General features: G+C 56.2%; 2 protein-coding genes across 2 annotated transcripts; both read left to right on the top strand.

Annotated features, from left to right (window-relative positions):
- Positions 1-211: 211 nt before the first annotated feature.
- MIND_01077800 (Aig2 family protein) lies at positions 212-864 on the top strand (the record flags this gene model as incomplete). The annotated part of the gene is made up of 2 exons (XM_037367351.1): positions 212-393; positions 444-864. 2 exons carry the CDS (start codon positions 212-214, stop codon positions 862-864), a joined length of 603 nt encoding a protein of 200 aa, XP_037216745.1.
- A 9136-nt stretch (positions 865-10000) lies between these two features.
- Positions 10001-10530, top strand: MIND_01077700 (uncharacterized protein; the record flags this gene model as incomplete). The annotated part of the gene is made up of 2 exons (XM_037367350.1): positions 10001-10056; positions 10107-10530. The coding sequence occupies 2 exons, from the start codon at positions 10001-10003 to the stop codon at positions 10528-10530; spliced, it is 480 nt and encodes a 159-aa protein (XP_037216744.1).
- Positions 10531-11200: the final 670 nt, after the last annotated feature.

Raw genomic sequence — 11200 nt, 5'->3', positions numbered from 1 at the left:
GCTTTGCCGTAATACAAGGGTATATAAGAAAGTTGACGGGGCGAGCCTTAGCGAGCTGCGAGCCTTTGCGATGGGTGAGTAAAGCGTTGAGGTGGATGCGATGGGTGAGTAAAGCGTTGAGGTGGATGCGATGGGTGAGTAAAGCGTTGAGGTGGATGCGGGAGGGTAAGGCTAATGGGTGAGTCAAGTGTTGAGGTGGACAGTGGAGGGGATGGGTATGCAAGCTCAACTCGCGCAGCTCAACGTTGCGCTCAACCCTGACGCCGTCCACGCACACCCTCCCGCCCCACCGCCAACACGCTACTTTGGCTACGGCAGCAACCTCTGGATCCACCAGATGGACACGCGCTGCCCGGGCAACACCCTCCTCGGAGTCGCCTTTCTTCGGGACTGGTATAAGCAGCCCCCACCCATTTTATTATCTAATACTAAATACTCTACAGGCGGTGGATAATCAACACCCGGGGTACGCCACGATCGTGCCCTCCCCGGACTCCGTCGTGTACGCGCTGCTGTACACGCCACCGCCGCCGAGACGAGGCCGCGCTCGACCGCCACGAGGGCGTCCCGCGGTCGTACGTAAAGCAGACGCACCCCGTCACGCTCGTCGGCCCCGACGGGTCACACAGCACCACCCTCGACGCGCTCGTGTATGTCGATGTGCAGCGCACGCAAGAGGGCCCGCCGAAGCCCGAGTACGTACACCGGATCAACAGCGGGATCTGCGACGCGGTGCGGGCCGGCGTGCCGGAGGAGTATGTGCGGGGAGTGTCTGCGGCCGTTTATCCCGGAGGAACAAGAGAAAGCATTGGGCAGGCCGGTGGAGGCGGGGCGTTGGCGGCGGCGTTGGGAAGGCTGGGGTGAAGAGCCAGCAGCCAGTATTGACTTGCATGCGATCTGCTTCTTCATTTCTAGTTATACAGGCCTGTGTTCTATCCATAATGCTACAGTGTCCGTTTTTGTTGTGCCTTGTTTTTTATGTCCAGGCGAGCTGTGGGAGCTGTGCCTCGGCGTCACGGTCCGAGTCCTTCTCCTTGTCGACGTCATAGCCATAGCTGCTGAACCGCACCAGCAAGTCCTCCACATCAAGCTCCGCGGCATAGCTCCCCGCCGTGATCCTCGCATACATCTGTAACAGCACCACCGCGGCCAGCAGCGCCACGGGTATGATGGCCAGTGCGCCGTGGAGGCCATAGCCACGGGTATGCGCGGTGCAGAACTGCCCGATGAGTCGGCTGTTTGTCTGCCCCAGACACGTGTAGATTGCGGGGTAGCCGGCCCCGGGCCGGAGCGTGCTGAGGAGCGTCCCGGCGAGGGCGAGTAAGGGCAGGGGCAGCGAGGAAGAGCAGCCGGGAGGAGAGCCCGGCGAGCGACCGGCGGCGGGTGGCCCCGGCGATCAGACTGGGACGTAGTTAGTTTACCGGAGATAAGATAGCACTGCTACTCACCCGGGGACGGAGAGCAGGAAGACGACGGTGAACGTCGCGGCCTGGAAGAAGAGCGCGATGCCGGGGCCGCCCGGGGAGCGGGTGCGCCCGGAGCCAGCCGACCTCGACCCAGCTGCCCACTGTGCCCGCGCCGGACGAGCGCAGCGTTTGGCTCCTCGGAGCGCTACACCTGTCAAAGGGCATCTCCTGGCCGCACAGAAAGAAGACGACGGTGAACGTCGCCGGACAGCAGCAGAGCAGGACGACTAGAAGGCGCGCACAGCCTCCCACGACACGTGCCGTTGACAGCGGCCTTCTGCCCACCATCTCCTTCTCGTCATGAACGACCGTCCTCAACATCTAGCTAGACAACCTGGAGCCCAACTCGTCGCGCTGCCCCGCCTCTTGCCGTTGCCCGTGCTTTTACAACGGCGATAACGCAAGTGGCCAAACCCGCGACTTTCTCTCCCGCTCTCCGTCCGCGCTGCGCCAAATATCGCTGCAGAACAAGGTCAGCCGCTGTAAAACAGCCCCAGGACGGCAAGAACACCTACTAGTACAAGAACACGATGACTCACAACTCCAACGCCGTCAACGAGTCAATCTCAGGCCGCGGCAGCCTGGAAATACAAATCATCTTAGTCTGGCAACACGACGATATGAAGCGTGGAGGTTGGTGATGAAGAAGGGAGACTGGTTGAGCTGCAAAGGTGAGTGCGAATCTGCTGATTTGTTTCAGAAACAACTTACCGGCCTTCAGTTCGCGATTCGTGCTTGCCTGGTTGAGCAACGAAAGTGAGCGACCACCAACAAAACGTTGACTTACCCACTAATTTGTTTCAGAAGTCTCAGCCTCTTTGACCGCGACAAACTTCTGCCCGCCTCAAACGTCAGCTAGCGGCGGAGATGGGGAGGAGAATGGAATCAGTGGAGAAATGACTGGATACAGGTCAGTTTGGTGTCGTTTAGTTGAAGAATATTAACTGACTGTTTTTATATTGTTTGCATTCGCGATTCGCGCCTGGTTGAGCGGCAACCGTGAGTGCGCGAACACCAGCAACGAGTTGAGACACTTACTGATTTGTTTTAGAGACCTTAAAGGAGTCTTGCCTTTGGGATCGTTCACGCTCGCCTGGTTGAGCAACAACAATGAGCACGAACAGCAACAACGAGTTGACAGACTTAGTCATTTGTTCAAAAGCCTTTCGATGGCGGCTATTGGTGATGAGCGATCTTGCGAGAGCTCGTTTGCGCTTATTTGTTTGCACAACCAAGTATGAGGTGAGCAACAACTCTCGCTTGCGGGCTTGAGCTGAGCTATGTTAGATCTGCAAATGAAGTCAGTAAGTGGATATGATGCTGCGAATACTGACCAACGTGCCGGTCAACTCTGGACTCGGAACAGAATGCGGGAACGCCGCAGCCGACCTGGACGTGAAGACAAGGTAAACCAGGATGAATTGGAGAATAAGATGCTTACTAGCATTCGGGTGTTGCTTGCGGGCTTGGTGTGGGACGAAACGAGGCCAGCGCAGACAACGCACAAGCACGTTGTATTTATCTGACAACGCGGTAAGCAAGATTGAATCCAAGTCAACGACAACTTACTTTCAATTTTATTCGCCAGCTAGGATGATGGAGGAAATGGATTGGACGACGAGTCCGCAAATCCGCCTTGTTCATAGACATCAGTACATGTTGTATTTGGTAGAAGTGAAATGAATCGCTCACCTTCTTCAAGTTTGCGTGCCGTCACATAGCTCGTGACTCGCGTCGCTTCTTCTTGCCCCTCATCCCGATCATCTGCGCTCGTGCAGCCAGCCTCTTTGACCACAACAGGCTTGCGACGCCTCAAACGTCCGCTAGTGGTGGAGATGGAGGAGAATGGGAAGCTGCGGGGAGATGGGAGAGAAATGGCGGCGGGGAATCTGGCAAGCGGTGAGTCCGGCCCAGTTGGCCCCATTTGCTGCTTCTTCCCAGCCACGCCCAGCGTTCAGCGGCGACCTGGCCCGGCTGACCGCACCCTCTCCGGCCCAAATGGCAGCGCCAACCACCACTCCCTCAAATCTTATGCCGGCGGCTTACTTTTGACTCCGGCAACTCACGGCTACTGACTACTGGCTGGGACGACATGCTGCTGCTCGACCACTTGCGAATCGCATGACTACGCCCGGCCGGCCCCCTTGTCTGGGGGTCAGCGGCAAACTCGTCGTCCCCTCGTTTGGACCACGACTGGGCCAGCGACAAACTGGTCTACAAGTCAATCATCAGGCGGCCGACTATTTGCCAACTCTAGTTTGGTTTCCGAATAACGGCCCGCGCGACACGTTGCGCTATGAGCAGTGCCGAGTCAGCCTCCAAAACTCTGGAGCTCGGCACGCTTTTCAGCTTGGGAGACGAATTCGCTGGTCGGAAGCTGCCGAGCCCATCCCGAATTACAGAGCGCTACATGATCAGGTAAGCTCATATTTGTCCCCGCTGAACAAGTCCGCTTACCTGTCCATAAGCACGCCAACTGACTGTTGGAAGTCGTTCAGTCGACAACGAGCCTGTCGCCAATCGTTCTTACCAACGAACATGTCAACGAGCTCAATGCCCTTCCCGTCCATCAACTATCTCCCGCTCTTCCCTCTTGACGACAACAAAAAGTAAGCGCAACGTGCTATTATCATGTAAGTCCTGTTTTCTCAGTCCGTGGAACTCACTGATGATGAAATCCTCTCCAGAGCTCGCGACTGGCTTGGCACTGTAACGACAATGACGAATCGTTCAACGGCGAATCCAGAGGCCAACAACTATGGTACCGCTCGTTTGGGTTCCTGACCTCGCGAACATTTTGGGAGGTGGGCACTTGATTTTGCGGGGAAGGCGAGCCTAAAACGGTTAGTTATGCCTTCATTTCACCAGGAAACTCACCATTAAACAGTTTGGTCGTGCCGAATATGGAAGAAACTAGTGATTTGGCTGGAAGAAAGTGAGCCAAAGGTCTCATTTTTGCCAACACTAGTAAACTTACCATTAAACAGCGAGACTAAAACGGCAGCAATGTCAACGGACATAGCCACGAGCTCGCCCGAAGCGACCGTCCTGCAACGCAGACAGGCTGCGCTCGACAGGAACGACACGTCGGTGGTGAAGCCGCTGACACTAAGTACCGATTCAGGCCAACGCGACGAACCAAGCAGCTTTGCTGGTGAGTTTTGTAAATCCCTCAACGCGGGCCATAACACAACTCGCCAATCTCTGCAGGACGACGATGAAATCTTGGCGCTGTAACGACAACGACGAGGAGCGAGGTCATTGGCCTCAAATCTTCTGGATAAGGTGAGATTGGGGATTGCACCAGAATGGATGATACCTACGACGCACAGTATCCGTCACGATGGACGACGACGACGAGCACACAGGTTTCAAGCTGGGAGACATGGTCAGTATCCAAATCAAGTGCCCAAATGGAAACTGACCTCGATACAGAGTGTTTGCGATGACGAACACGGCGATTTCATCGTCGTCTGGAAGGGCGTTGACACTGAGAGGAGCGACGAGCAATTGGGGGGACTGCTGTAGAACGACTTGTAGATTGATAGAAGATAATAATATTGAGGCAATGACAATGCGAGGGCAAGGGCAGTAGTGGGGTTGCAAGGGGAAGGATGGAGGGAGAGGAAAAGAAGGGGTGCTGTGTTGCTCGACACAAGTCAGGTCTTATATAGGCAGGATAAGCGAGCGGCGCACTTGTAAACATGTTCGGCGTTGTGGAATCAACAAACAAAAAAATTCACATGAAAACTTCCATCTATCAAGTGACGTTACCGCGGGCATGCACGCCGCCCGACAGTTTGTTGAGATGCAAATACGCGATTTCGTGTATTCCCGTTCCAACAACATTGCGCTGGCGGCCCGGTCTCTGGCCACCCGATCATCGCGGGAATGTGTTTGGGGCTGTGGTACCTATCGTATGCGCCTGCCTCTGTCGTAATCAGAGCAAATTTGACTCCAGCAGAGGGTTATCTTGTTTCTTATTTACAACGAGAAAGAAGTGGGTTGTATGCAAGGGATAGCTGCGATGAAGGTGTGGATAACATTTATTCAAGCCGAACATTGTTTCCCACGCTCGGAATTGGGCGATCGGGGCTGAACTAGAGGGAAACCAGCAGTTGTTGGTACTGTTACCTTATCGGGATGCTATCTGGAGTGTGCTGAATCACCTCTCAGAACGTCCAGAAAGCGCAGAAAAATATAGTCAGTGTCACTGTTGGTCACGCTTCAATGTGGAGTACCTACGAACTTCACCTGAAAAAAATGGGGCCACCGTTCTAAACAAAAGGCACGAACAGCCTGTGGAAAAAGAGGCATAGTGACCGGCAGCGGCTAGGCCAAGAAGCGTTTGAAACTCTGTCCAGCCGGTATCATTTGATGTTACCACATCTGCCATACCCATAGCCGACGTCTGTTTCAGGCTCGGCTGGGCTTATTTCTTCGCCTAATGCTCCCGCCGATGCTTGCGCTCTCCCCCGATGTCAGTAAATTTGATTTTCCACTGATGTTATGTTCCTGGTCGACACCGGCGACCGGAGCTTCCGGCCTGATGTGACATCTGTTACATGCCGTGTTTTTTTTTCTCTGACGCCGCGTCTTGGCGTGTCGGCGTATCAATAAGGTCACGTATCCTCTCTTGTCTTAACTCCTCCACCATCCTCTCTTGCCTTCCCCCACTCTTCGTCGCCATGCCCCTTACATGACCGGCCGCGTCGCCTCTCGTCTTGACTCCACCACCACCGCTCTTGGCTCAACACAAGGTGTGTTCCCTGTTTGCCATTTTCCGCTTGCTCAGGCTGACTGTGGACACGAAGCTCTCATCACAACATGTGGGACAACATTCTGCGTCACGTTGACTTGCCAACATTCAACTCCTGCCTGCAGCTGCTCCTGGCCTTGACGTTGACCAAGGTTTGCACATTATCTTCCCCAATTTTCGCTGACACATACTGTTTGTAGTGCTCTTCTTGACCACTCTTCGTCACCGGTGCAGCGGTGCCCCTTGAGGGATGTCCACAGCCTACCCCAGTCGCTCCCAAGACATGTCTTCCCGCGTCACCCACTACTACATCCTTGGCTCGAAACAAGGTGCGCCTTTCTTGTTGTTTTCCGCTCGCTCAGGCTGACTCAAGACCTGAAGCTTCCAGCATCTTACGTCACATTGACTTGCCAAAATCCCTGCAGCTCCCGGTCTTGCTGCGAACAGGTTTGCACCTGCGAACGAGCATGAGAAGATGACAAATGGCTTGTCTGACACCTGGCTTATGCACCGTCTGGCGTGGTCGTTGACGGGTATGTATTGCCTTATTCATGTCACCCTTGCGCTGACCCAACAACACAGGACTCCCATTGGGCTGTTTCACTGTTAGCTCTTCTGCGCGGCACTTCTGCGTTGCGCCAGCGTCAAGGCATCAGTGGAGCTTATCCTTTTGACACGTCTTTCTTAGCCCGACACATTGGACTCCCTCTAACCTCCCGCCAAGTCCTTCACGCCACGGCCTTAGTCCCTGGCGTCGGCAGACCATCCTCCATTTCTTGTGTCCACATGGCACCGGCTTGGGTTTACGCCCCAGGCACAACATTAGTGAGTGTTGTCTCTGCTGAATCTCGCTGATGTACTAACTTGTTTCGCAGAACGTGATAGTCTCGCTGAAAATCGGCGTAAAATCATGGCTCAATTGGTGATTACGTAAGCGTATATCGACCCACTTTTTTGCCTTAAAAAACTTACGTTTGTACCAGGATTTTGACGGCCGAAGGCCCAGCGTCCCTCTAGGCTTCAATGCCTCGGAGCCAGGGCTCTGCTCCCTGGCTTCCCTCTTCGTCTGTTGCCTTCGCCAACCCTGCTCAATGCCGACCACCGCTGCATACGGCGCATCAATCAGAGCATCAACACCAAGATCGTCATGCGCACCGTGATTCTGGTAAGTTCTTGTCCTTCCTGTTCGTTGCGAGATTACCAATGTTGATATCAGTGTCCGTATTGCACTCCTCATCGCCTTTACCAATTCCACTGACAATGATGGATCAATTGATGATTACGTAAGCATATTTCAGCCCACTTTTTGCCTCATCAAAACTCACTTTTGCGCCAGGATTTTGACGGCCGGAGGCCCAGCGTCCCTCTGGACTTCAACGCCCCAGAGCCAGGGCTCTGCTCCCTGGCGTTCCTCTTGTGTCCGTTGCCTTCACCAACCCCGCTCCCGCTGTCCCCGCATCTGGCGCCGCAGGCGCATCAACGCTGGTATCCTCATGTGATCTTTCACTATGGTGAGCTCTTGTCCCTCTCCTCTATTGTGCAATTACTGACCTTGATCTCAGTGTTCCTAACACGTCGCGCCGCTCGTTGCCGCTCGAAAATCGCTCCCATCACCGATTATTGATGCGATCAATCGATTATCCGATAATTTCGGGACGTCATTTGGACCTCAAAAACGTGATTCAAAACACCATTTTTTCCAGGATTTTGCCGCGGGAGGCGAACGAACGGGAGGACTTTCAACGCAAACATTGGCAGCAGTGCGCTGCCGATCCCCCCACTGTGCGTTTTCACCAAGTCTTTTTTTTTCCATTGCTTAAACTATTGCAGTCCGTTGACTTCTACACCCAGCCCATTAATCACACATCCCGATTTCCCTCAACGAAGCGATCCACTCTGGTCCGAGCCGAGCCGAGCTTCTTCTCACCACCACTCGCCGTCTTCCCAAGGGGATCTGCGGCACGCGCCTGCATCCCAGTTGACCTCGCCCCGGCTTACAACGCGAGCCGGGCCATCCGCCGGCCGGCGGCACGTGCCCGAACCGGCCACCCACGACTTCCTTCTTACCACCATGCGCAATGTGCCAACCACACCAACGCCAAGTCCCTCGACCCCCGCCGCCTCCACAGCCCTCTGTCTGCTGCCAGAACGGGTGTCCACGCGCCGAACTGGCCATTGACCGCCGTCTACAACGCCATTAGCAACGACAAACGCGCCCATTGACTGTGCGCCAACCAGGCCCAACCTTGACCAAACGCGTGTCTGGCGCGGCACGTGGCTGGGAAGAGCTCTACAGTACTATGACTGCCTTGTCATTTCGACCAGCGCAACGCGGCGCTATCAGTCGGCCTCGACCTCGTCAACGCGTTAAGGCGGGTCGGCCTCACCACCTTGCGCGACAGCGCTGTATCGGGAACCTTACAAAACGACCCCGGCATTTGCGCTGGCGATCACGGCCAACTCGTTCCCCCAAACACCATCACCAACGACCAACAGCGTTCCCTGCTGCTTGGCCGACACTTGCCTCCAACCATGCCTGCATGTTGCCCACTCCCCTTCATCTTCACAAGCGCCATGCAACGCTATCCGCCCGACTTCGGCATCATTAACGCGTCCATCTTGGCTGTCGCGGGCAGCCATCAAGTGGCCTGTGTCCCGCAACATTGCGAGCGAGAGCGAGAGCAACGGACACGGGGTGCGGTCCCTCGTTTAGCCTGCGACTTCCTTAACCGCGCTGTCTGCTCGGATCCAACACCAGGGAGCGAGAGCAACGGTTGTCGGCGAGCAAGCTACAGTGACGGCAACAAGGGTATCGACAACACCCTCTGCGCTAACCTCCGCTCTCTCGCGTTCGACAACTCCCCTCCAAAATCTTACCCCACGACACAGTCTCCATCACCAACCCAGTCGTGGTTTGGCGGGACTGCAACAACAACGGCGCTGTTCAAATCGAAGGCTGCAATGCGGGAAAAGAATCGAGTCGGGCACTACGTCGAGCGAAACCGTAACTATGGCGGGAGTAGTTGGACATCTTTGGCCTACAACTTGCCACCACTGTCCGCCAACAGCCCCTGGCGGGTTCCCCCCACGACAAACCACTCCCCTTCAAAATCTTGCCCCGACACTCATTCTGCGGGGCGCTCCGTCTCCATATTGTGGTCTGGCAGGACTTGATGGAGTTGGCTGGAACGGTGACTGGGCCCAACCGGGGAAGTGGGGTCTGCAATGCCAAAGAACGGGTGCGTGAAACCGTGACCGCGGTGACTTTGGCGTTGCCAGACCCGACTTGGCAGGGAGAGGGATCGAGATCGGGGAGCTACACGGGGATAGACGCGTTGTTTACGCGTCTAACGCGTGAAATACGCGTATCTTGCGATGGATCTACGGGTCGGGTAGTGTAAACTGTACATTCGTACCTTGAATAAATTTTTTTCACTGCTTTGCCGTAATACAAGGGTATATAAGAAAGTTGACGGGGCGAGCCTTAGCGAGCTGCGAGCCTTTGCGATGGGTGAGTAAAGCGTTGAGGTGGATGCGATGGGTGAGTAAAGCGTTGAGGTGGATGCGATGGGTGAGTAAAGCGTTGAGGTGGATGCGGGGAGGGTAAGGCTAATGGGTGAGTCAAGTGTTGAGGTGGACAGTGGAGGGATGGGTATGCAAGCTCAACTCGCGCAGCTCAACGTTGCGCTCAACCCTGACGCCGTCCACGCACACCCCCTCCCGCCCCCCGCCAACACGCTACTTTGGCTACGGCAGCAACCTCTGGATCCACCAGATGGACACGCGCTGCCCGGGCAACACCCTCCTCGGAGTCGCCTTTCTTCGGGACTGGTATAAGCAGCCCCCACCCATTTTATTATCTAATACTAAATACTCTACAGGCGGTGGATAATCAACACCCGGGGGTACGCCACGATCGTGCCCTCCCCGGACTCCGTCGTGTACGCGCTGCTGTACACGCCACCCCGCCGGACGAGGCCGCGCTCGACCGCCACGAGGGCGTCCCGCGGTCGTCACGTAAAAAGCAGACGCACCCCGTCACGCTCGTCGGCCCCGACGGGTCACACAGCACCACCCTCGACGCGCTCGTGTATGTCGATGTGCAGCGCACGCAAGAGGGCCCGCCCGAAGCCCGAGTACGTACACCGGATCAACAGCGGGATCTGCGGCGGGTGCGGGCCGGGCGTGCCGGAGGAGTATGTGCGGGAGTGTCTGCGGCCGTTTATCCCGGAGGAACAAGAGAAAGCATTGGGCAGGCCGGTGGAGGCGGGGGCGTTGGCGGCGGCGTTGGGAAGGCTGGGGTGAAGAGCCAGCAGCCAGTATTGACTTGCATGCGATCTGCTTCTTCATTTCTAGTTATACAGGCCTGTGTTCTATCCATAATGCTACAGTGTCCGTTTTTGTTGTGCCTTGTTTTTTATGTCCGGGCGAGCTGTGGGAGCTGTGCCTCGGCGTCACGGTCCGAGTCCTTCTCCTTGTCGACGTCATAGCCATAGCTGCTGAACCGCACCAGCAAGTCCTCCACATCAAGCTCCGCGGCATAGCTCCCCGCCGTGATCCTCGCATACATCTGTAACAGCACCACCGCGGCCAGCAGCGCCACGGGTATGATGGCCAGTGCGCCGTGGAGGCCATAGCCACGGGTATGCGCGGTGCAGAACTGCCCGATGAGTCGGCTGTTTGTCTGCCCCAGACACGTGTAGATTGCGGGGTAGCCGGCCCCGGGCCGGAGCGTGCTGAGGAGCGTCCCGGCGAGGGCGAGTAAGGGCAGGGGCAGCGCAGGAAGAGCAGCCGGGAGGAGAGCCCGGCGAGCGACCGGCGGCGGGTGGCCCCGGCGATCAGACTGGGACGTAGTTAGTTTACCGGAGATAAGATAGCACTGCTACTCACCCGGGGACGGAGAGCAGGAAGACGACGGTGAACGTCGCGGCCTGGAAGAAGAGCGCGATGCGGGGCCGCCCGGGAGCGGGTGCGC

The sequence above is a fragment of the Mycena indigotica genome, assembly GCF_014461135.1.
Source record: "Mycena indigotica strain 171206Taipei chromosome Unknown Mind.scaff0009, whole genome shotgun sequence".
Lineage (NCBI taxonomy): Eukaryota > Fungi > Basidiomycota > Agaricomycetes > Agaricales > Mycenaceae > Mycena > Mycena indigotica.
The sequence above is the reverse complement of the archived record's forward strand: the minus strand, read 5'-3'. Positions and strand labels throughout refer to the sequence as shown.